Source organism: Neodiprion pinetum, chromosome 3 (genome assembly GCF_021155775.2).
Source record: "Neodiprion pinetum isolate iyNeoPine1 chromosome 3, iyNeoPine1.2, whole genome shotgun sequence".
Taxonomy (NCBI): Eukaryota; Metazoa; Arthropoda; class Insecta; order Hymenoptera; family Diprionidae; genus Neodiprion; species Neodiprion pinetum.
In genome coordinates, this window is record NC_060234.1 from 29,184,221 (window position 1) to 29,210,449 (window position 26,229).

Genomic DNA, 26,229 nt, shown 5'->3' on the forward strand with positions numbered 1-26,229 from the left:
GTATCTTTCAACTACACCACAAAATCAATATTCATGTATAAACAACCGTTCCGTCTACTACAAACATTTTTAAAATCACATTATAAAAACCAAAGCAATATTCAATGCTGAACTAACGGATTAGGGCTGCTACTTCCTGGGATCCAGTAACTACTCTTGCATCATCCCTATCGTTAGCCACTTGAATTTCTTCACTGGGCGATGCGCCACCAGGAATTTGGCGCAAGCCGCTGTCTGCCTGCTGAACAGGTTCTTCATTTTCGTTTCCTCTGCCAGGTACTTCCCTCAGATCAGCTGGCTCTGACACAACTGGCTGCGATTGCAAACATTCTTCCCCAGAAGGATCATTTCGCCTAGTTTCCGATAAATTTCTTCGATTGTCTGTTACACTATCGTTTCTAGGTGGTTGAGGGGGTAATGACCTTTCTCTGCCAGAAGGATCATTTCTACGTTCAGGTAGCTCTGTATCGGTCCGTGATGGTAATGGACCATTGCGTTCTTGACCAGGTGGAACATCTCTACGCTCTGTTCTATCACTGATATTTCTTATTGATTGAACAGTGTGTTCTTGACCTGACGGATCATTTCTACGAGGATCCAAGCTTCGTGGACCGACTTGAATATTTTGCTCCTGCCCAGTAGGATCGTTTCGACGAGGATCAGAATTACTAGACTGACCAGGAACTTCCCTTAAGAATGGAATATCATTAGGAACTTCGTCATTTTCGTCATCTTGGCTAGGTGGAGTGGGTTCGTGTTGTTGATGAGAATCTGTTAGTTCACCAGTTTCCAAAAACGTGTTTCTATCGTTCGATGCGAACTCGTAATTATCAGGGGCCTGCAATTAATATAAATATTACAGAGATGTACGGTCAAATTAAACCAAACTGAGAACGGTTATAAATTGTTGGTTTGGTTACGTGAAGAGTCTTACTTCAAAAATTCAATACTCGAGATTCACGAGGTTGAAGTTTGTAAAGTCGACATAAGGAAATATTTTTTAAAATTGCTGTTGTACAATTTTAGTGTTGTTACTAATGCAGTAAATCGTATATAAAGCAGAATGTAGTCATTTTTCAGTGACAAACCCTGTAAACCAGTTTCTAAGTTGTAAAATATCGTTTGTTTAGTAATGCTTCGTTACGACAACATTGTAAATTTCAACTTCATTGATATTCTAATACATGCATACTGGGCATTCATTTTTTTTTTCCTTGATACAGTGTTATCTACATTTTATTCAGAAGTTATGCAATTTTGAAACTTGGGTTTTGAAACATTTACTCCCCTTACAATTAATCTTTCTTTTAAATGTTTCAGACCAAAATCCTCACATTGTGAAAGCGAGTTAGTGTAGATGCATAAATACAACTTTCAACACTTTTGATCAACTAAACATTTGATACAGTTTGATTCGTGCAAAGGAAATTTACCTGTTCGACCTGAAGAGATTGTTGCGTCTGTAGTAGTGAAGGTACTTCTACGTTGTTAATATCTTCTTGAAAGTCTCTTGGAGTACTAGATTCTTTTATTTGATTGACACTCGCCTTTGGTTCATTGTCCAATGTTTCCCTATTCATGGAATCATGCGATCCATAAATATTCCGTTTCTGCAGGACAGGGGTAACAACTTCCAAGTTGCCAAACTCAGTAGACTGCTGTATGTTTTCATAATTTTCAATGTTCTGCTCATGCATCCACTTTTGTGATTTACCCTGATGATCATTGCGATACCAACTATTTTCTGATTGAGCCACAGGATTGCGCTGCGCATACCATTGATCATACCCAGCATTTTGTGGAACAGTTTCGGCAGCCCTACTGTTCTCAGGTTGATGTGTTTGAGGTAATACATGTTCTTGAGGCTCAAACTGAGATGTGGTAAGTGGATTATCCAAACTTTGTTCAGGCTCTAAAGCATGAGCTCTTTCACTTGAATCACGGTAGGGTTCTGGCTGTGCACTGGCTACACTTTCACGTGGTGAATTATCTGATGGATTTTCTGACCCTGAAATAGGTTGAGAACTCCAGCCATCTGTAGAGTGACTTGAGGAATGCATATCAGATGAAAGGGTCTGATTTTCCAATTGCCTATTAGATTTGTTAGAAAGCCGTAAATGACTAAAACTACTAGACAACTCGGCAGTGGGAATAGTATTCCATTCCGCAGTCGTCGACCAATCTGCCTCGGTGTTATTTTGAGCCATAGCATTTGAAGCTACATTAACATCACCGTCAGGCCAATTTGATTCATCCGAAATTTTTTTTTCAATTGCATTAGGTTTTGTTGGTATCGGCAAGTCATTTACAAACGAGGAACTCGGTGATAATATACCCACAGATCTCTTCCTTTCATTATTGTGATTGTTACCACTTAGAATTTGCTCCGCAGTGTTAGATGTATGAGAAACTGCAGAGCCTGTTGATGATGCAAAATGTGACGGAGGAGACTGAGCATGTTGCCAATCGTTTATACTTTTATTATTTTTTGCTGATTCAAGAGAGTCATGTTGTTGATGAGGTGCAGAAATTGAATCCTTTTCCGAAGCTACCAATTCCACAGGCCTTTGTGCAGGGGTCCAATCTTTTGGCATTACATTTTCATATTGAGGTTGCCGTGGTTGCCATTGATTTGAAGGAACATTTTGATCAGCTTGATTGAGTATTGATGGAGTGGATTGTGTGCCTACTGGTTCTTCAGCAGGAACAGGTGGCTGAAACATTGGCTGTTGCCACTGATTCATAACCGTAGTTCCCATATTCTGATGCAGAATAGGCTGTGTTGCTTCATTTGAAGTATTGCGTGAATAATTTGAGGGCCATTGATTAGTCAAATTACTCTGTTGATGTTGTTGACTGTTCCAGTTAGTGTAGTATTCGGATTGTCCTGGCGAAGTATATTCCTTAGGTGGATCAAACGTTTGAGAAGTCTGTTGCCCCTGTTGAGACTGATTAATATTTTCTATGGGCTGTTGCTTGTTTGCTACCAACGATGGTTCTTGCCAGGACCCACTGACTGACGTGGCATTATGATTTTGCCAGTTACGAAGCGAAGGATCCAACTGTTGGTCGCTATTGTTCCAATTGTAGGTATTTGTTTGAGGAGGAAGTGGAGGAGTCTGTATTTTTTTTATGTTATCCAGCTGAGCACCTGAATTATTACCAAGGGACGGTAAATTTGGTGTCTGTTGACTGCTGATAGACCATTGCGAATGATCAGCAGGACTTGACTTAGAATTAGGCCTAGGTGGTAAATGATATTGTTGTTGCTGTTGCTGTTGCTGTTGTGGTGGCTGATTATATTCGTAAGGCGTGTATTGATTATAACCATCTTTATTACTTGGTGTAGATTCTCTGCTTAGACTCGTTCGTGGAATATTACCACCAGAAGTAGGCTGTTGATTAAGTACATTGGGTCTACTATTTCTGTTAAAATTCGGATAATACATTCCCTGCTGTGGATTCTGTATACTTTGACTATTATTGGTGCGGCCAGAAGGAAATTGATGATGCTGAGAAAGCTGATGTAGAGACTCTGACTTTTGATCAGTGTTTGAATTCCACGAATCACTATTGCCATTATTACCGTTATCGGTACCCCAATCCCAGGGATCATGAGATTGCTGTTGTGGCTGCTGCTGTTGCTGCTGCTGCTGCTGCTGCTGAGGTTGAATCAGAGAATTGGGCTGTTGCTGATAAACATTCGCTGGCAAAATTCCTGATCGTCTCTCAGGCTGCATAGAACTCCAAGTGTTTTGACTCTGAGATCCATACCCTGACACTGCGGCATGATCCACCCTAGCTCTAGCTGGTCTCGCACGATATGGATTCTGGAAAATAATTTAGAATTAATTTCGTTCCAGTTGTTATGTTACATTGTAGGATGGTTCAGTACGATAAACCATGTGTTACTTACGTTCATATTACTTCTGCTCCAACACCACACTTATCGTAAGCTTGATATTTAAAACCTGAACAAAAAACAGAAGATATTGACAATAGGTGTACATACACCACTGGTAAATTTTTGGAGTTTCTGCAGCAAATAATTAGGCCGTTAGCAAGCTAAATGAAAAATAACTGCGGCATCGTCAAATAATTTAAAATAACAGCATTTAAGGATGCACAGGTGCAAGTCTAAGCCTTCTTTTTTTGTTCATTCAAAACCACTGTATTCTTAATCACTCGATGATATTACAAAAATAATATTGCTATTCATCATGACGATCAAGAATGAGTTCATTGAATTCCAATCTTGACCAGTTGTAGTATAATATTATTTATGAGAAATGTCAAGTGTTTTGTTGAAGAGTAAAAATGGGTGACAGGATATCCTGTCCATAATTAGCTTATCAATTTATTTAAACTAATTGGACGAGGCGTCAAGGTCCTTGGTAAAGATAAGAAAAACAACGAGTATAGACATGCGATGATACATCCCAAGAAAAGGTTCGTTTGCAGTGACAACACTTTAAATTTTGAAAGATTAATAAATCCTTCCATACATCAAACTTGTTCTTGATGAAGTTTCAAATATATGCAGAATCAAAAGAATTGAGTCTTAAAGCCGCAACTTGTGAGTGAAGAATCTGTTTCAATACTAATGTAAACGGTCGCATAATTACATAACAAGAAACACAATGTAAATTTCAATGATTTTCACACGAAGTAGCGAATGCCTGTCGGGAAATTACAGGTGATATGGACCTCGGAAGCCAGAAAATACCTTCCCAGCTGTGATATTACCAACTCGTTGTGACGATACCAAACTATCGTATTATTTTCTCAAGTCATTTACTCACCTAGTTAACGTTCTGGCAGCTAGCGCTATCACACATTGTCACGAACACCTGAGTAATAAATGAATTTACGATAAATTTAGCACATTTTCACATCCATAACATGCTAAGAAAACTGTTGTACAAACACGAGCATTTGACGGTGGAAAATCTGGGTTAAGCACGTCACAAACTTCTTCCGTTCACTGGCGTTAAGGTGGAATACCTCGGTCACAATTGTCAGGGTGTTGAGCACAATTCTCCGACAGATAGCGGTAAAAGGTGTCACGGTTCTCAACCCGCCGTATTTCCTTTGAATTAAATTTAAAAAATACCTACTTCTGACGCGAATCAGTAACTCGCGGGCTTTTTAATACCGAACCAACGATTCTACACGCAAAATTTGTCACGCCGACAATTTTATTGCGTTATTAATAGTGCCTGGTTATCCGGTATGCAAAAGACTCACCGATGAGTTGACAACCACGATTTTGGTGCGTCGAGTAAGCCGGCTGTTAAATTCACATCTTTTTTCACAAGAATATTGCATTACAAGTTTTGCGGAACTTGGATAAATCTGAGGTTTCGTAATTTATTATAACAGTTTTTAGCGCTCAATTGTCAACAATAATTCGTTATATTAACCTTCGGTAAACAATTTACAGTAAGTCAACGACGCGCATGCAGCGACTGACGTGGTAAATTCTAAATGGAGTTTTCCGATGTCGGCCACATCAGTTACCAGCGCTGTACAAATGGGCTTTTGGAGGTTCAATGAGTAGACGGACTGCTGTTTTTATCTGAATAAATCTGGATATTCCATAAATTCCAATAAAAATGGTGTTATTAACCATGATCGCGAGGTTAGCCGACGGCCTGCCGCTAGCCGCTACAATGCGGGACGATGAACAGGTTAGATTGCTGTTAAAAACGACTGTTATGATGAAATGTCACTTTCTCATTAATTTCCATATTTATTGCCAAATCGTCCTGTCTTGTTCTCAAAATTCTATCCATATAATGGCCAAGCGCTCGCCCTTTAGTGAATAAAAATTTTAATTATTGATACATTACTCTTTGTAATTATTATCAAGAATCCGTAGTTCATTCATGACTTGTTGCAATCATTTAGTTTAATACAATTTTATCACTCGTTTTTGCTCCTATTCCTAGAACAATATGCTGATCCAATTCAGTAAGCACACGTCTTTTCTCTTATTCATTTTCTCAGAGTTTCAAAGCCCTTTCTTTACTCCGTTCAACGCATTCTTACTAAATCACGTATTGTGCATTGAACCTTGATCATCTTGATTCCGTATCCAAATGTTCAAATTAATATCAATATCGTAGCAATGTTGATTATAAAAAATTTAATGTTTTACTTACAGAGTGGCAGAAGTATTCTGGAATATCAGAATCAAGCCAAAATGTTATTCAGGAAACTTGGGCCACAATCGCCATTGAGATGCACGATAGAAACTGGACCATATTTATTTCAGTAAGAACGATCATGTTATCTTACTACGTCATTTTGTTATTCTTTTTCTATTATATTTAATGTATGCATGAATTATAAAAAACAATAATACACATTGTTTAAAGCTGTAAGTTAATAATTTCAAATGTATGTGAATGTGAAGGAAGTTGAAAATTTTTTGGTTTCCTATTACAGTTACCTTATCGAAAAAGAAGCTTGTTACTTGGTATTGTGTGAACGAAATTACAGTAAACGTGTAGCTTACAGCTATCTTGAAGATATTGCACAAGAGTTTGATGCACAATATGGTAAAAAGATCAACACCGTCACTAGACCTTACAGTTTCATTGAATTTGGTAAGAGAACTTTTACTTTTAGACTTGCTTCGGTTAGTCAAAGCTCATATATTCAAGGCATGTTTTTTTCATATAAATCATTGCCTTTGCAGACACGTATATTCAAAAGGCAAAAAAGGCTTTCTCAGATAATCGGTCCAGGAGAAATATGAGCGCTCTGAACAACCAATTACACGATGTTACAAGAATCATGGTTCAAAATATCGATGATGTTCTTTCGAGAGGAGCTATGCTTTCAGGTAATTTCTATGGTTATTCTGAACATTGTCAACCGACATTTCAACACAACTCCGATTATAGGCATTGCATGCTGACTTGTAATTGTTCTGATAAATATCTTCATTTTCCAGAATTAGATACCAAAACGCAGAACTTGTCAATGTTGTCACAAAAGTACAGAAAGGATGCCACGCATTTGAACAGCAAATCAATGTACATAAAGGCAGTTGCAGGGATAGTTGCATTCCTCGTCTTCCTACTGTACTTTTTCATCCTATAATTGATGAGTATGAATTTTTATTGTGTTATTGATTTAAATGGAATCGATAAATTCTTCACCTATGAGAGGGCGTGCGTGCGAAATATTTTGACCATTGTGTATTGTGGAGAATGTCTTTTTGTTTCACATTCAGTGAAACTGAAATATTATATATTTATGTATACTGACTTCAAGCGTAAAATACGACGTTTAGTTGATATAAAGAATTTGAACGGCATGATATATGCAGAGTAGAGCCTCGATTGTGTCCATGATGAGTTTCCAGTCTTATTTCTGTATAATCGGAAGGTGTGATTTAGTTAGGCAACAAATTGTTTTTCATTTTTAATTCTCAAACAAAGCTTTGAACTTCTATGAGTAGAGATACAATAGTTTTATATTAATCTACGATTCAATCATTTAAATTTCTCAATGTATAAAAATTGAAACAAAAATCGGAAAACTGCAATGCAATAGGAATATCATAGGCATTATTGCGTACTAAGAGCTCTTTGAAAAGTTACACGAACAGATGTTTCTGTTATTATGTAATGTTACTTGCTTACAGCAAAACTACTTCTGTAAAGATCTATACTGCTACAGGTTTTCGCACGGGCGATTGAATATAGAATTCTATTCTTCATGTGATGTAACACTTTCAAAATGATTTTCATTCGATGGATATTCGTGTTTAAATATAAGCATACGTATTTTGCTTCAACTTCCGAATACACGAATCAAATTTATTTTTAATTCCATCAAAGTGAGTAAACATAATCTGTTTTTTATGGGAATTTGACATATTATGCATAGCCAATCCCATTGAAAACTCTTAGGAAATTATGTATTATTTACGTGGTATAAAGTATTGTTGGGGAAAACATACATAAAAAATAGCTCTCATTGTTGAAAGAGACATAGGGTCTATGGAAATTGTGTAATATAGTAGCCTGTATTCATGATTAATAATATCATTATTGTATTTGTATCAAATTCGGTTACACTGTTCTAGTGAACGTTCTATTTACAATAAAAGCTTGAATTTCTACCAAATATTTGGTCATGCATGGAAATGCATAAAAGTAACTCAGATGAAGCGTTTCAATCTATTACTTCTTACCTATAATTTCACGGAAATGTTTTGCACATAATTCAACGGTTTTAATTAGAATTGATTAGTTGAAGTTATTATTTTCAGAAGCTGTGCATACTTGAATACCCCAAGTTATCTCAGCGATATGATAACCTTCTAACGATTTTATAAATTTGAGTACATTTTATTTTTTGAAACCATTTCCATACTTTCATTTTCTGAATCTGTTAGATCATTGTCAAAGAAAAAGTTTACTGGAACTCCTTCATTCTTCTTTTTAACTCTCTGATTATTTGTATGTTTTCTTTTGAGGTTTCCTCTTGTTTGTTCAGCCTCTGTTGATGCCTCTTCTTCATCTGTTGATATTCAGTGCAATGCAATATAGAGTTCAAATATGGTGGTATAAATTGTTCAAGCTACGAAATATGAAGTTGAAGCTAATAGCCAAAAGTGTTAAACTCTTTGAAAATAGTCAAATGCAGCTCAGTTTTACGCTCATAATTCTATAAAAGTATTGAGGATTCGAGGTATTTCACAAAATTTTTATTTGGACTTCACTACCTTATTCAAATGAACATTAAAACGGTTGGCTGCTAATTCTGACTGCTAGTTTCAACCTCGTCTGCCAAATTGACACCTTTACTTTTGAATAATACCACTCACCAGTGTCTACAATCTCGTACATATCTGAATGATCTTTCAGTATCACATAGAAAACAGGAAATTCTATGATAGTTTTATTTTCCAGATTTTCGTTCAGTGTTTCAGTAAGGTTCAGCTCGTGAAATCTGATAAAAATAAATGTGTCAATTGATATTCGAAGACGATAAAGTGTCAGTCCGATAATCTTTCTATAATCAGAGCAAAACAAACCTTGAATCACATCTCTTCACTTTCTCAGCTTTTAGAAGGACTTTGATATTGCTAAAACCAGCTGCTCGGTAATACTGTAATTTTTCTCTGTACGCTATCTTCAAATTTATTACTTCGATACTCTCACTACCTTCGGTTTCTATTGTCAAAGGATCTAAAACTCTACCTAGTATCGTAGACAATCTCTCAGTTTCCAGGACACTGAAAGATTGAAGTAAACATTGCGTTCTAAATCACAAAATTAGCGTCTCTAGAAACAATTCTGGATAATGTATTAAATTACACTTTACCGATTATCATTATGCTTCATATTCTCTGCTTGCGGAAAAATCCATTCAATCCTCCAAAACAATTCATTTGTTTTCCATTTATAATATGTTGTATTGATTTTATGTCTGCTAAAGTTTTGAGGTAAAAATTCCAATTTTGTATTCCTGTGATGGACAGCTGTCTTTAACTTATGCAAATGCTGCAATATTAAGGTAGTGGGATTAGGTACAAAATATTTTGAATCGTTGATTGTGAAATCAAATCTGTTGCAAACATGAAAGTTTCATTGGCAAAAACTGTGTTCACTGAATCTTACTCTCGACTGAAACTAAATATACATCATCAATAATTGACTTGCGTTAAACTCACCACTGGCAGATTACCTAGTCTTGTATACTTCTTGGAAGGATCTCTCTGAAATGAATCTACAGATCTACCGACCTCTTCAAGCAATCGATAATCTATCAAATAATATTAACATAAGTGTAAATGCACTGGCATCCAGTACAACTTCAGAAAAATAGTATGATGAGCGTTAATTTACTCACCGCTCAATACGTCGAGATCTGTGAATGCTTTCAGAGGTACGAATTTAGTCTTGTCGCGTATTCCATCACAATCCAATTCTTTCTTGTGTATCTTTACGCAGTCCAGACAGCATGTTCTAACCTCACATTTAGGACACGTGTACTTCGCACTCCTTCCTCCACAGACTTCGCACTCTTCCAACCTATTTACAATATTTAATTATTAGCGTTACTATTTCAGAAATGTTAAGTGTGAATTTGTTTGTCAATATGATTCCAATACATCATGAATAATTGTCGATAAAAAGATTACGGATAGCACATACTTGACGCTGCACGTCGCCATTTTAAATCACGTGGTATCCCCGGCAAGTTGACAATCAAGTGGAATCGTCAAAATCCGCGAATATCGAAGTCCGATTCTCATTTGCAAATGTGAAACGCGAATATCAAATTGATTGTCAATCGCATAAGTTGTGACTGTTGAATGATTTGTAGTGGTTGGATTCAAAATTTAGACAGAGCTATTTGTTGCATCCTCGAACAGATTTATTATCGCCAGGGAAACATTGAAAATTTCTTCAGTCAACGTATTCGGCTCTTCTTTGTTTAATCGGTGTGAACTTGGGTGATATACGTATTGTCAGACAAGAGGAAGCATAGCATTATCGCGTAATTGAGATCATTTACTAAAAGTGTGAATTTTCTAGAAGCTTCTGTAAAAAACCCAGGTGAGTATGTTTATAATTCCAGATTTCTTTAAGGATTAAACTTTATAACAAGCTCAGCTCCTGCACGTTTGGTTGTGCAACATGTTGTACAGGTGGATAAATTTTCAACTCATAACTGCGAATATTGTTTACTTTTTATTGCTGCATATTCTATTTTTGCAATGTTATATACGAAAATCATTCTTACAACAAGTGATGATCAATGAAATGATAACTTTGACTCACAATACACTAGGTGCATGTATCTGCAATTAAAAAGCCATTAAATTATTTATTTTGATTCGTGGGAAAAAATAAACCTGATTTCACCTCAGCACTATACGTGGTAATTGCTTTTATTCGATTACAATAAATATTACCGAATAAAATAACTTTGTTCATTACTCTATAATCATGTATTATTTTTATATATTCATACTGCAGTTTCATACATTTGTACTGAATACTACGTTGAGACTAAAGATTGTGGAATCTTTTCGATATATTTCCGACGTACATACATACCATTTGAAATATGCATGTATGTATGAGCGTATTCCTGTATGTATGTATGTATGTACATTGATTTGTTTTTCAGTCAGAGATATATAAAATTATGAATATCTCTACGTCAATTGGAGAGAAATTGAAATAGCTTTTTTTTTTTTTGCATGATTCTTTGAACTGCTATTGTCTTCATTATTTGTTTTTCTTTTTCTTTTTTTAGTAGTTTTTTGCAAAAAATTCTATTGATTGCATTTGATGTATTTCAAAAATTTGCTGTTGTAAGAAATTATATGGGAAATCCACGGTGGATATGAAAATTACCCGTATATAACTGAAAACATTATCACTCTACACAACGTGTATAAATTTAATCTCACATTCAACTAGCTGATAAATTGACATTTTAGTAACAGTTATCTGAGCTTAAGATTTGCATATAATGTGACTTGGGTAGAACTGGCAAATCAGAACTGTGAGTTGCATACATCAGGAGTTTGCGCAAATTCTCTACATCGTTTATTTTTAAAATAGCCAAGACTTTGTCTAAATCAAAGAGATGAGGAACACACGTTTGTTGTGGAAAACAATATATCATACAACCATGCTAAAATATCGTAAGCTTTGCTTTAGTTTTTCGGTGATTTTGTTCAGCAGAAATTTTCTTTTCTGCCACTCTTAGATCGCCAATCTCTTTCTGTTTTTGATTATACTGTAGTATTATATTATTGTAAGGCAGAGTACCCTTACTGTGCCTTCCTAGAGATTCTCGCAACTTTAAAGCATCTTTTTCGAGTCTCCGAATGTTTTCACTAATTTGAAGGCTTGCGACATTCAACTTTTGGCTCGTTTCTGTTTTCAAATTCGTTTTGTCTGTTGAGCTACTAGGTTTCGAGTCATCTTGGGCTGTAAACAATGAATCGATGATAGTGTCACCTTGTTTCTGTAATATATCAACTTTTTGGTGTGTTACTACATGAATAATGAAGACTTATTACAATGATATTTACAAGAATACTGTTCGGGCGATTGCTAATACTTACACTTATCTCCAAGGGTCGCATTGATAAAATTGAAAACATTGTCACGCTCTCGTTTTACATCCCTTTCATACTGTTTCTCACGTATCTGATCCATTCTTCGCCGTTGTTTGTTCAATCTCCGTTCAACCGAGAACAAATCCTTGTCACCACCTGCATTTTCACGTAGTTCCATGCAGTGATCTAGAATAAAAATTGCAAGTGAGCAATTAAAAGCTAAACACCAGTCTTTCAATATCCATAGTGAAACGTCTTATCCGATAATTTTTCCGTGATATTTACAATGTGAAACCTTTCTGAATGGATAATTTTGCAAATGATAGATCAAACCTTCAAAATTTCCATACCTAAAGATTTACCAGCCGGTAACACCGTCGCTTCTACAGGCGCAACTCTACCGTCAGCCCTCTTTCCAAGGCCAGTACCTGTGATATATCCCATACTAGCCATCAATTTGCTTCCCATGCCACGTGTATGACGTTCCCAGCTACCCAGTGCCTCGTTTCCATTAATTGCGAGTAGAGATTGCTGAACTATCGCATCTTTGTTACATTCTTCGACGTCGTTCTCATATTCGCTATCATCCGAGGAATTTGACATGTCTAAATCTGCGTCATCTGTTGGAAATAATTGCTAATAAATAACCATAAAGTGGTTGCTAAACCAAGTTCAGCGACTTCTTACTGAGAGGAAACACATCGTGCAGACGAAGTTCTAATATTGTTCCACTGGCTTCAAATTTGACTCTGCATTCGTTTTCTCCACCTTTTGGCAATTGCAATACGACAGCCCTATGCCATAGTTGATTTTTCTGTTTTGCTAACACTCTCGTGCCCATTTTTATACTTGAGAAGTCGGGCTCGCTGAAAATCGAAGAAGTAGTTATTTTCCTCAAGCTCAAAATCCGTATGATTTCACGGAAGGGTAGAAATACCGTTTACCTATACTCCTGCAAACTGGACAGCGGAACTATTTCTCCGTGTGAATAATGACACTGATCGTCAGAAAACCTACATTCGCCATCCAGAAAATATGGACAAGGAAGCATTTCCTTATGCGTCGGATTAGTGAACATCACTCTGACCTAGTTAATATTTAAAAATGAATGAATATTTAATGCAAGAATGTAGACAGGTTGCGTCACATTTTTTCAAATGAACGAAAAGTTTCAACTGACTACTCGACCGATCCAAAGATTTCTCTCACATGTATCCATTGCATATCATAAAATTTCAAACTACAGATCCAAGTAGGAATTAAGGCGTCGAAAGCTTATCCGAAAATTGCCTCTGTTAGCTTACCTTAATATCGCTGATGCTTGTAACTTGCGAGTCGATGTCAGAATGAATGGAGCAAACCATGGCGTTATGGTGGCTGACGCCACCCCAGCCACTTCCGTGAGGTGCTCGGCACTTGGTACCCTCAAGGGCTTTCAGCTCATCCTACAATAGTGACTTGAACCGTATAATTTTATCTTTGCTATGCTTTACCAAATAGTATCTTACTGACTTCAATATCAACCCTGACGTCATCTGGATTTTTACTCTGTTCGGCACTGTTAGACTCCTCCAAATTCCCTTCCAGCACAGCCTAAAATTATTCCCATTATTCTGCATTGAGCGACTCCTTTCAACGATCGATAAACTCACTTTAAATAGCGCATATTCCTTGGCTAACGGATCAGCGTCTTGCTCTGTACCGTCGGTGCGTTTGTCACCGATCGTTCCCGACTCTCCGACACTGTTCAAATTCTCTTTCGTCAGATCGATGAGCTCTTGAATATCGGAGCGAAGGCTCAGAAGATTGTCTCTATCCGGATCGCTCGCAGAAATTGAAAGAGCTATTTGGACCTGAGACAGCTGAAACGATACAGAGGTTAAATTGGAGGTAATCACCGGATGGGCTTAGGTTATGTGGAATGTTTCTCGATGCGACGAAATATTCATCCGAACCTGTTCCTCGTACTGCTTAATTGCTTCTCTCAGACTCTGTGCGTCTGTCATTTCTACCGGAATGTCGAATGACACGGGACAATCCGTGCCTTTCAAATGTCCCAAACAAATCTCAGACTCTGACAGCTCGCGACATGTCGATAAGCTGTTTGAGAACCACGGCGGTGCTAGGCAAGGGTTCTCCGTTTTGCTTTCACACGGTGGAATTCTCTACTATAAACAGTCTCTTCCGTCGGTAAAGCAAGGGTGAGACATCGGTATATACGAACAAGAACCGAAAGAGGGTGAAACGTATTATCCTGCGATGGACGACGCTCGAGCGCTCTGAGATGTGAAAAGTGTTTAGATTGTAATTTTACGTTGACCGATGGTAGCAGATTTTTTCATGTTTTATTTTTTATTTTCATCACCAATTTTCCAAATTCACTTGTTATCACTTGTGCCGATGGCAAGTTAAAGATGGACTGATTCATACCGGTTATTTGAAGATTTATTTAACTTGAACTATGACATGAGGACACCAGCCTCGGTAGCGCAGTAGGCAGCGCGTAAGTCTCATAATCTTAAGGTCGTGAGTTCGATCCTCACCCGGGGCATTATTTTGCTCGGAATTAGTTCAAAACAGTGTAACTTGCTTTCTGTTTTTCACAAATGAATGATAAATTCGCATAAGTCTCATAATCTTAAGGTCGTGAATTCGATCCTCACCCGGGGCATTATTTTGCTCGGAATTAGTTCAAAACAGTGTAACTTGCTTTCTGTTTTTCACAAATGAATGATAAATTCGCAGAGCGTTAACTGTCCAAGGTTAGTGGTACATTTATAGAAATAATTGAATATCTTCTCGATGGACAGCTCTGATTCATTGTTATATACATAGGTAAGGTGAATTCGAGACTTTTTAAAAGGTATATAACAACCAGAACATTTATTCATTAAAAGATTGTGAAATCTCATTTAAAGGGTGGGGTGAAAGTTAATGAATATCTCACGTCAACTTTTTAATTAAGAACATATACATTATTATAACAGATAACATTTCGTATTACAAAAAAATTTAGTACATAAAGACATTGGTATTGACGCTTAGGTATTTAGTGGTGTGAAGGAAAATACATGATCGTATAAAATACATTTAATCATCTAAAAATTATAAGGTAAATATTACGTGGGGCGAAGGGGTGGTCCCACCACATCTTACCAGATCTCACCAAAGGGAGGGGGGAGGGCAAAAAAAAAAAAAACCGACACCTCACGTAATTAATGAATCTTTGATGGGGTCTAGTGTAACTATCACCGTTCAACTTATGAAGATTGTTGAATTTATTGAAATAATTGAACGTAATTTCGAGGCAATTTACACGAGAGCTGTTGCACCCGTGAGAATACTTTTCAAGTTGACATGTAGATGTATTGTTCTTTGCGATTCACGATTTGAAACGAGGGTAGAACAAAAATCTCTGGATGATACAAGGCAGCGTGGAGAAAATTATGCAAATACATGACGGAGGACGTCAACGAAAAGAGGAAAATCGGGGCGAGATTTAAGAGCTTGAGAACCCTGCTTTTTCTTGCTTGGGAAGAATTGAAATGTATGGAAGTTGGAACGAGTTGTGAATTGTTCGTTGCCCTTTAGCGATTCCAGAATTTGCAAGTAAACAGGCCATTATTAACCATCACCGTACCCAGCTTCAACTTTTCTCCCGCTTTTCACCCCGACGACTCTCCGCATTTTATTATTTGTTTACTTGTCGGCGGGGGGGGGGGCATTTCTAGAGTAAAAAGAAAGTTAATCCGGTACAGCTTTCTCTCCGAATTAACCGTGTGGAAATCATCGCGTTATACCATACACGTACAATTATACTATCATTACTTATACATTTTTGATACAAATCTTCGACTTTTACCGAAACGAACTCTCAGAACTTATAGTCTTACGAACATTATTAATTGGAACCCGATCGGAAGATTCCCTCGATCGGAATCGAAGTACAGAAATTATAAGGTTAGTGAAATAATTCACTCGTAATTGTGAATTTTTCTATTCCAATACGTATTTTATATTTGTCTCCTATCTTATTATGCATTCGAATTTTTTGATAAATCCGTTTTTTTTTTTTCTATCCCATCTGGTAAAAGGTACAAACAGAAACATGCGCAGATTCCACATATAGCCGCACGTTCACGTCAGAGTCACGTACGTTTTTCACGTTTATTCAGCCGGCATTCAGAGCATCAACTCCGCGATGAAAAGGCATTCCGGTTTCTGAATATATTCCAATTAAAAAGTCGGAGCTTCGTTACCCTCGCCGATCCCCTCGCCCCGTTGCCGCCCCTCGGTTTCGTCGTCCCTTTTTCCCTTGGCTGCCGTCGCCACCCCCGACAAAGCTCCCCCGAACCAACCCGCCGGACGTCTCTCTTTTACTCCTCCGGTCTGATCCTTATGCTTTCCGCTCTTCGCCACCGGGCCACGGGGTCCTTATTCACCATTCACCGTTTCGTCTGCAATTACGCGCGGTTTTTCTAAAGAATTAGAATCTCAGGTCGCTCTTCTTCCTCAAGCGCATCCGTATATACCCTTCTCTGCACGGCCGAAGCGATTTCCGTGATGCGGTAGAAGGTCGAGGGGTCGGCCGCTAAAGCAGTCATTGTGTCACCCCTTGTTCTAATCATTTCGTAATCATTGAGATCGCGTTGTGACAACGAAAACTTCTGCTACCTAACGATCATTTTTTATCGATATAATCATTTGCAATTATATCCTCGTCATTGCGATTACAATAATCAACGACCCTTTAAAAATTTGACCCCAACTACACGGAGGGAAAGGAATCTAGAAGTTTTCGGGTTTTATCCATTAAATATCGCGCAAAGCCCAAAAAATTTACAGTCAAAAATTGATAAATGATATCATCCGGTATCGTTGAATACGTTCAATCAGTGCGAAAGATTTTTGTAACAACAAATCTGATTACCTCCTTCAACCATTGAACTCTTGACTCAACAAAACGTGAATTGAAATAAGCTCATTTGTTTCAATACAACAATTTCATATTCCCAAGACAAAACGAATAAGATGCGTTCAATCAAATTTTTAGTCACTTCAATCGCACGTTTTCTTGATAAAAAATTCACATTATCGCAAGGAACTCACGCCGTGTTATCTTGAATAAATTGCCAGTCAGCATGATCATTCAAAGGCTTGATTCAATTCTGTATCAAGTTGTCAAAGGTGTTTCGTTGAATTAAGCAAGTATTGTGTTCGCCGCACTTGACTGTGCCATTTAGTTGGATAAAACGAACATCGCTTGACTCAAATAATCCTTTCCCTCCATCTGTATAAAATTCTAAAATCGCGTCAGTAAGCTAGTCTTGTCCCTCGTTCGTCGGATGATAAAAACAAAATCACCGACGATTACAGATGATTACATACGATCACTTTTTTATTGCAATCGCATATGGTCACGTAATTTTTTCGTATTCGTATATATAGTCAAATTTTAATACTTAAAACAGTAAATCTTTCGAATCGTAAAAAGTTTTACGCAGTCTCTGTAGTCTGCAATCGCTGTCATTCACGATACACAAAACAATATCCTTTAAACGCAACGTAGATGTGTGAACATATGTTAGTATGTACGCATTTTAACCATCTTAGTCTCAAAATGGTTTCTTAGATTGAACAGTATTTCCAAAATCCGTGCGCTTCTCTTTGCTAGCATCTTTTTATTTGCAACGATGAGCTTGTATGTAAGGAAAAACACTCGTCTACTCGTATTATATATGACGCGTCGTTCTGAAAACGTGCTATTAAATATCTAACGATGCCGGAAGGAGCTGCAAGGGGATAAAAGGAGCGCGTGCTCAAGTACCAAAAAGTTTCATGTACGCCCAGACGCAACTACACGCGTGTACCTTTACATACATACATGCAGAAAGAAAAGATGTACCCTGCAGGGAAGAAGTTGTTTCATTTTTTTCATCAATCTTTCTTCGGGCGGAGCTTTTCTTTATCTTCCATAACAATCCGACATTACGGTAAAGACCTCTCGTTTGGAAAGAGGATATGTCAAAAATATTATATACGGAGAAGTAAGGGCGAACGATACATCGAATTCTTTCGTTATCCTTACGCCCCACCCCGAATCAATCCTGATACATCTCGCGTGAAACGAGAATAAATCGAATGTCGCCATCGTCCGTTGTGCCAAATTACCGTCGACGGCTTCTTAACTTGTAATAATTCCACCCAATTACACGGGGAGCGTTGCACGTGTGGTCGCGTGCTCTCTAAAGTCGCTCCTCTAATTAGTTACTGACCATTAAACTTCTCCTATGATATAAAGCGGTGGGGTTGAACACACCGAGCACGTAGATTCTCAATTGCGGGTTTGCGAGTGGCTGTTACATTATTCGATTAGGATACTTCACCGGGAGAGCGAATGCCTACCCCGTTCATCGTTCTCGATCAAGAGCAGGACTCCGGAGGCAATAAGTCATATGTGATACGTTGCGTGTACGCTTAAAATTTCGGTATCAGCTTCGAAAGGAATTTCGATTCGTCGAGTAAGCCTTTCGTATCCATGCTGTCAAAAGTGTCGACGGCAACTGTCGCATACGTTTGTGCCAAACAGCGATCGCGAACAAGTCAATCGAATTACGAGTATGGGATTAAAACGTCTGTTGGACTGCGACTTGCAATTATAAGATCTACTATCGGTGGCGAGCAATATGTGACATTACGGATTTAAAGGAATGCTGGGTCAGAATGAATTTTAATTCAACCGTCAGATTTCATGCCAATTCGGATTCGAGATAAAATCGATATTGCGATAACGTCGGTGGTCATTTTTTTTAATTCACTCAACAGAATTATGCAACACCGTGAAAATTTTGGTAATTTGTTTCCAGAGGATAGGAAAGAGGAAAAAATCTTTTTATTGTGGTTTCACACATTTCAAAGATCTGAGATGTTTGACAGAACTTTCGCATACATTTCTGTAATAAGCTGTGATCGAGGCGTAAGTATAGTTGAATATAAGGAGTATAAACAACACTGGGTTTAATTGATTGATTTATTAATAATTTATCTACATGATTTTATCACCTCTCAAAAATTAACAACTATATATTGTTATATAGTCAATTACGAAGGTATGGTTGTCAGATTTGAAAATAAACTGGACGACAAACACCACGTAAATGTAGCTCCAACATTGCACATGATTTATATAGCTTACAAAGACTATATTTATAAGATTTTTCGTTATATAATCAGCTAAATGAATTATCTTAAATATATGATTACTGTGAAATGAAGCGAATTTTATACCTAAACCGAAAAGAATTGCTCCAGAAAATCTGCTAACGGATACTTTAATTGCATCGAATGAACGTATAAATAATATAACATAATTTCCGACCGATTACACAAACGAACAACATATGATATCACTCAAGGACTCTACAATAATATAAATCAAGCATCGACTTGAAAACGATAAAATAAACATTAATATCACGTGTATAATTTAAATTGTAAAAAAAGATAGCTGTGATTGGATCTAAACGTGAGAATTATAAGCCAGTATATATTTAATAGCTGGATATTCCAGTTTGAGTAATATTAGAATTTAAAAATTAACTTATGACGTTTAGATTAGGACAACTAGATTCTTTTAATTACATATTTACATACCATTCATACTACGCGAAATGTATATTCGTATTATATACTGTATATAATAATTTACACAGCTATTGATCACTTGAAAATCACTACAGATCGATCGATACAGCGTTTTGCGTCGTATGTACATTGTACATACATATAGTAAAAAATTGTATATACGTACAACTCGAATCGAAAACCGTATAAAACAGTACCGGGATCCGCTTACGCGGAAAGAGATCTCACCATCTTACACGGCATTTAATAATATAACCCTACGAAGCTAATCTCGCGAGTTAACAGAGTCGAATGATTCGAGTAACCGATGTTAAAAATCCGCACACCGCAAGTTTCGGGGGTGCGAGGGTTAGAGAGGACACCCGTGAACGTACGTTACGTTTCTAAAAAGCGCCGCTGCCGTCGAGAGGAAGGCGGCCGTCGACACCGTCGATACCGGTTGCGGCTGCTGCGGTGCTTGATGATGGGGGGACGATTGCTGTTGCGAGTAAGGTGGGCAATACGACTCCATGGATCCGTGGTGGAGGCCGACTCCGCGCACCAAAAGCTCCTTTTCGACCGTCGCTTGATGGCGAAGCTGTTCGAGCCTCAACTGATTCTGCCTCTTCCATTTTGTTCTGGGAAACGAAAGGGCGAGTGTCTTGGTTGAGGGGTTACGTGGATTTGGGGATTGAGAAGAATCCATTTTTTTTAAACAAAAAAAAATTCTTTTATCCAATAGTACAACGTGTCAAGATTATACATATTTTCTCAAAGTTTTGGATATTCCTCTCATGAGCTTCGTTTCTCGCGATAATATTTTTGAATTGTGAATTATTTCTCCGACACTGATGCATCGGCTGTATTGAAATTTTGAACACTACTTCTAAATAGGATTAACCAGTACTTGGAGGAAGGTTTTTTCTTTTTCTTATTTTTCATCGATCACAATTTATTTTACAAGTCAATACATGGTGTAGATTTTACCGAAGATTGTACTTATTTACATATCACTTTACCAAACACTCGAATCTTGATTTTTTTTTTACAACCTTCTTACAAGTACAAGCTCATACTCACCTACTAACAGAAAAGATTTTTCTTTTTTTTTCTCATTTCAGATAAAGCTAGCGTGAGTTACAGTGTCCACCGTGAAAATACTGGGACTGCAAAAATTAATTCTGAACAGCTGTATTTTCAAAATTTTTGAATGAAAATCTTATGGAATATCGTTCAAATATTGTTCCTTCGTGTGCCTCAAAGTTAGAGAAAAATTTGCTTTGTTCAACCTTCGAAACCCGTGCAACCTCTTCGCGGAAATGGCGCAGAGTGGCGGAAGATCGCTTCGAATCGCGTGAAATTTCTCTTTAAGAATCGCAAACGAAACCAAGCCGCATCTCGATCTCACCTTCTGTTCTGATACCAGGTCTTGACTTGCGTCTCTGAAAGGGACAACGCGTCGGCCACGTCGCTGCGGTCCGCGACGCTTAGATACTTTTGACACCGAAATTTCCGCTCCAAATAAGCGAGCTGAGCGTGGGTGAACGCGGTTCGTCTTCTCCGTGGTTTTCTGCCACCGGGTGTCCCGACCACGCAAGCTTTCCCGGAGGACGCTGAACCGGGAGACGGCGAAAGGGCTGCTGGACTTCCAAGTCGAGTGCAAGGACTGCTTCCTGGGTCGATCGTGTCTTCGGAATCCGAGTGCAGGGCGGAGTCGTCCTCGGAATCATCTGCAAAAGAATCGGGATCTCACGGTCACGGCGTAGTAGTATTTAAGCATTGGGAGTCGTCATTTCCTGCACGGTTTTCAATGAGAAAAATTTCATTCGTTACAGTGGTATCGTTAAAGAACACTGTTCGAATATTGTTGGTACTACGAAAAACGGGGCACACGTAACCATTTTGCGCTATTGTCGATCCTTTTTTGGTAATTGCAACGCAAAATCAGTTTGTTCGGTTTACTGTACTTTTTTAGTTAAGCAAGGCTTGAGCGTCAATTTATTGTTGCACGGGCATTAAATTTTCGCAACAGTTGCAAGAAAATATAGCGACAGCGATCGTAATGGGAAAGAATAGCAACGGATACTAGACTTTCCGGTAACAGCTAAAAAACCAATTTTCATTTTTTACCTAGAACTATATTTTCCGATTGCGGTAAAAAATGAAAATAGTTAAGGACTCAGCGGTAAACGGAACTAAAAATTTCTCTCAGTGTTCCTTTGGGATTCGAGTAGCTGGTACCGGTTATCAAGCAGTCGCATCAAGTACACTTACAGCTGCCATTGTTTCCACCATTCATCTTCCGCATCTTTTGAACAATTTCATTTATACACAAACATCGCGGTTGTTTATTTGAGAGGTTTGTTACAGACGATATAACTGGGAACAATGAGAAACGGTTTTCGATCGGCAGATGATCGCCGGGTCGTTTGTCGGCTGCAAGACCCCCGAGGAGACCCGAACACATGTCCATTATCCCGACTTCCTCGACGCGCAGCGGCTCGTAGCCAGCTTACTCTCTGTGCGAAACGGCGCGCCTAATGATCGCTAACGAATCTGTCCGCACTCCGGTCCATCTGCGAGTATATATGGGCGATTGCTGCTAATAAGAGTCGGCAATCGGCGTGTACAGGGTGACCCTGGGTGTCCCGGGACACGCTCGCCCTCGAGTTTCGTACTCAATCGAGAAAGCCGCGGGGGTTCGGAATAACGAGGAACCCTCCGCAGCGGGCACGCGACCGCGGTGCGAGGTGGAATCACGATTTCAGATCGGGTAAATACTCGAATCTTGATTTTTGATCTCGTCTGTTGATGCTCTGGGGTCGTAAGTAGGTATTGCCTTTATACGCGGTAACGTGGCGAAGGGCTCTAGACTTCTATTTTTTATTACTCGATCCCGTCGCTGAACCGAAGGGGTGGTACGACTCGAATTTTTATTTTGCTTCAGCTAGTGCCAATAGAGTTTGCTTTTCTTGATCGTACGTTGGAATGGTGTTTCAAAAACACGTGTACTTGGATCTAATCGGAATGTGGCACACGCGTTGTTACGGAAGATCGAATTTTTGTCAAATTCGGTTGGAACAATCCTCTCGGTGTAATAAGCGCAGACTCTTTTTTTTTCATTTTTCTCGCCACAGTGTATATTATACGTAAACGATAATAAAGACGATTAGATCGTGTATTGTACCAGACAGAAAGAGTCGTGTTAGTCAGCCTGATAAACGCCAACAATAAAACTTATCTGAATTAGCACGATATGATTCGAGGAGATCCTTAAATTAATTTGCCCACCTATTTTTTGCAGAGCCTGATTAGGGAGAATCGTTAATTCAATAAACGGTTGAGTTTCAAGTGTTTATTTTGCAATTCCATTAACCGGCCTGATTATAACCATTTACTTTGCATATTTTCAGCCTGTAATGTAAAGTGGGTATAATGCAAATTACACGGAAGGTAAATCGATCATTTGTCTGTAAAAATTGCAGGATGTAAAAAATCTTCGATTTTCTACTGTATAATTTATCGCTTGGTGATAATAAAACGAGTAGCGTCACTGCTACCTCTTGTTATTAAAGCTGGCCATTGAATCATTCCATGCATACTTTTGCACACGGATTCTTATCGCGTAACATCAATTTCTAATCCATTTCTCATTCATCTTTTCACTTGTACGTGTGTGCTTAATCAGCTAAATTTATGACTGAACATTAACAGGCGTAACCGCGTCATCGAAAATCCATATTAAGGCATGACACCGTAATCAGATATTGTAAGCTGTGAAGATCATCTGATTTTTAAAATTAAGCTTGTCAGCGAAATCGGTGTTCACTTTTTTCTTTTTTTAATTATTTTATTTTTTGTCTTCCGCCCATCGAGATATACAAGCTTATATCAATAACCGCGTGCCTATTTTTAGTCAATAAAAACTGATACCCCGGTATTTATCGGAAAGCGTTGATAATACGGTTATTAATTACTATACCTACACGCCTATAATTGTACTTGAGAAACGTGGTACGTAGCTACCGTAAACAACGGCTTTGAAAGTTATTAGGATACGTGATCCGTTTTGTTGTTTAACCGACGATAACTTATTGACGCCTGTATGTAATAATACGAGTATGATGTCAGCCAGACTGCCGTTTAATTTATTGACGCAATATCTTTAGGGTAAATCGCAACGAGATCTTGTTGCCGCTTCAAGTTCAATAATTTAACAGGTGCTTGTATCAAATCTTTCAAAACATTTGTCTACTGCATCTTCTACTTATACTATTGAGACACTCTTATCTTTGTAATTACATCTGTATATGATAAAGCTTGTTACCAGAACAGTTCAAGTACAAGCTTCTACGTTTGCGAAACAGCTGCTGCAGGTGGTATAAGAATTGCAGGCATATTCTCACCCATTCGTAAATAGCCAAGAAACTTGATTTATCAGTGAAATTTTAATTGTACTAATCATATTCATTGGAATTATACTATTCTCAAAGGTACGTACTTTTTGTTTCAGTTCAATGCTACGGTTACGAGGAAGATTTGAATCGGATTACCTTACACCATGCTGACAAACCTAATAAGTACATTTTGTTTATTCGCAATGCATAAGAATATAGTTGTAACAAAAAATTAACGTTTACTTAGCAAACGAGTTTAAACTGGTATCGTGTTATTTACGTACGTTGGCTTGGCTGCATTATTTTCATCAATTTAAGGAATAAATCTATAGAATTGAGCAATGAAAAGAGTGAAGGTACTAACGATTATCGCAATATCGCCCAATTTCGACGATTGAATAAAACTTTGTTGGCAATCTGTCAACTGTATCAAAATAATATGTCGGTGGTTTAAAAATACAGTTACAAAGATCGATATAAATCTTGAGATAACTGTGACGTATGATGATTCGATGGTTTCCTAAAGTGGTTAACCAGATTTTCAAGCATTAGACGATAAAGCATAGTCACACGTCGATTGTAAGTACGAAAGACTTTCGCAAAAACATCCGGTAATAATAAGTGTCTTGCTTCCCTTTCTTATCTAATTCTATAGTTGACGCAACAGCTAGAGAGTTGGATTGTTAAATCCGATTACACCTGTAGCCCAATGGCATCTGTGGCGTTATGCACCCTAACGCTACAGAGCGGTGTATTTAAAAATGGTTTCTACTTTTTTTAAGTTTCGGTTTTTGAAAGTCTCCTCCCAATGCGGTAATTAACTACGAGTATTCCTCCATGTATGGAATAACGTACAGCGGATATGTAATATCCAATCGGTCAAATCGCCTTCAAAATAGCCAATATACGATATATCGAGAACTATTAGACTGACTTTGGGCGTTCGATCCGCATCACTATGTATCTGTACATGTGTATAAAATAATCGTCGAGTGACCGGTGTCAGAAGAAATAGTTCCGTCTAATCGGATATTAGAGACGTCGTACCGATAAGCGATCGGTTAGAGTTCACGCGGTATAAACCACAAGTCTTGGGACTAAACCGAACTCTTCTTAAAATTTCGCGAAAGCACCTAAAAGGAAAGTGCTTTTAAAAAGCAATCCTAGATATCGCGGCCTAAAAATAAAGTGCAATTTATTGGCTCGTCTCCGTTTTCATCGAAAACGTGACGGAACTTCTGAAGTACATTCCGCCAACAAAATACTAAGCACGTGGCCGTTAACTTTGTTCTTTATACAAGCATCCACGAACTTTAGTACAAAAATGTGAATACCAAAAGCGACAAAGGTAAAATATAAAAAATAAAAATGAAAAACTACTACCAATTTTAGCGCAAATGGTATTATAGGTATGTAGGCAGATGTATGTGTGTCTATTGATACAACGTACCTTGAACACGTTCTGTCAACACATCGCCGAGAAGATCGCGTATGAGAAATGACTTGTGTTCTTGCATCGTGGTCATGAATAGCTGGATGCTGGTAGATTCGCAATTAGTTATACGTACACCTATATATCTATGTACGTATGTATTTATATATTATCACATAAAACGACAGCCACTTGTTAATAACGCACAAATATTGTTCGCTTAAACACCGTCACTGATATCGACGATGAGAGAGGAGGCATGCTACCGTGAAGACGCTTGACGTCGCTCTGTGGCCCGAATGATCCGATAGTTGATACACCTTCTTCGGCGAGGGAATTCTGCAGTCCCTTGCCTCCCCCCTGAATTAATCCGTCCGTTTATTCTCAACGCTAGGGCTTTCCTCGGTTCAGATCCTCCGATTTTCGCAGCCATTTTGGAGGTGTGCACCATCGTTGTTAAGGGGACCGACGCCATTGGTCCTCCTAAGTGCCGGACTCGTCGCTCGTTGGCTGTGCGGGGGTGGAAATAGGGGCGGCAAATCCCGATTGGTCTCGGGGTGCAGACTTTTTAAGAGGGGTTGGGATTCGTACGGATAAACCAAGGCTGCTACGCAGATCCGGTGAAAACGTCCGCGCTCGCCCGGAGAATCCGATTGCACTCGCGGTCGTTCAAA

At 38.2% G+C, this 26,229-nt stretch overlaps 5 protein-coding genes and 1 non-coding gene across 18 annotated transcripts in view; 2 read left to right on the forward strand and 4 right to left on the reverse strand.

Annotated features, from left to right (window-relative positions):
* Positions 1-5,295, reverse strand: part of Sec16 (Secretory 16) — a 21,329-nt gene extending 16,034 nt beyond the window's left edge. For 5 of the 12 annotated variants that reach the window (XR_006882296.2, XM_046618222.2, XM_046618221.2 and 2 more), the window contains exons 1-4: positions 4,803-5,281; positions 3,917-3,971; positions 1,434-3,830; positions 118-838 (exon numbers count right to left, since the gene is read on the reverse strand). Coding sequence is in view for 10 of the 12 variants with exons in the window: in XM_046618222.2 (XP_046474178.1) it covers positions 118-838; positions 1,434-3,830; positions 3,917-3,922 (3,124 nt within the window). In the remaining 2 variants the exon portion in view is untranslated. Of the gene's footprint in view, positions 1-117; positions 839-1,433; positions 3,831-3,916; positions 3,972-4,802 lie in introns of all 12 variants that reach the window. The other 7 variants (XM_046618219.2, XM_046618220.2, XM_046618218.2 and 4 more) reach the window with 6 other exon arrangements.
* Sec22 (vesicle-trafficking protein SEC22) lies at positions 5,243-24,471 on the forward strand. Of its 2 annotated transcripts, XM_046618233.2 has the most exons (7): positions 5,243-5,360; positions 5,444-5,690; positions 6,167-6,276; positions 6,451-6,611; positions 6,704-6,850; positions 6,962-7,117; positions 24,240-24,471. In XM_046618233.2, exons 2-6 carry the CDS (start codon positions 5,616-5,618, stop codon positions 7,108-7,110), a joined length of 642 nt encoding a protein of 213 aa, XP_046474189.1. In that variant the 5' UTR covers positions 5,243-5,360; positions 5,444-5,615; the 3' UTR covers positions 7,111-7,117; positions 24,240-24,471. The 2 variants fall into 2 exon arrangements, with proteins under 2 accessions (XP_046474189.1, XP_046474188.1); XM_046618232.2 differs by lacking the exon at positions 24,240-24,471 and having other exon boundaries at positions 5,244-5,360; positions 6,962-8,142.
* Positions 7,111-10,561, reverse strand: LOC124215170 (box C/D snoRNA protein 1). The gene is made up of 7 exons (XM_046618230.2): positions 10,179-10,561; positions 9,874-10,055; positions 9,695-9,786; positions 9,346-9,524; positions 9,056-9,256; positions 8,846-8,970; positions 7,111-8,538 (listed from the first exon to the last, which is right to left on the reverse strand). The coding sequence occupies exons 1-7, from the start codon at positions 10,196-10,198 to the stop codon at positions 8,348-8,350; spliced, it is 990 nt and encodes a 329-aa protein (XP_046474186.1). The 5' UTR covers positions 10,199-10,561; the 3' UTR covers positions 7,111-8,347.
* Positions 11,170-14,223, reverse strand: LOC124214412 (zinc finger CCCH-type with G patch domain-containing protein). The gene is made up of 9 exons (XM_046616682.2): positions 14,059-14,223; positions 13,756-13,965; positions 13,616-13,696; positions 13,408-13,548; positions 13,048-13,190; positions 12,791-12,969; positions 12,454-12,723; positions 12,110-12,289; positions 11,170-11,972 (listed from the first exon to the last, which is right to left on the reverse strand). Exons 1-9 carry the CDS (start codon positions 14,107-14,109, stop codon positions 11,674-11,676), a joined length of 1,554 nt encoding a protein of 517 aa, XP_046472638.2. The 5' UTR covers positions 14,110-14,223; the 3' UTR covers positions 11,170-11,673.
* TRNAM-CAU (transfer RNA methionine (anticodon CAU)) lies at positions 14,582-14,654 on the forward strand. Its single transcript has one exon. It is a non-coding gene; the product is annotated as a tRNA-Met (tRNA).
* Positions 19,138-26,229, reverse strand: LOC124215171 (barH-like 1 homeobox protein). The gene is made up of 3 exons (XM_046618231.2): positions 25,574-26,229; positions 21,135-21,456; positions 19,138-20,364 (listed from the first exon to the last, which is right to left on the reverse strand). The coding sequence occupies exons 1-3, from the start codon at positions 25,647-25,649 to the stop codon at positions 20,097-20,099; spliced, it is 666 nt and encodes a 221-aa protein (XP_046474187.1). The 5' UTR covers positions 25,650-26,229; the 3' UTR covers positions 19,138-20,096.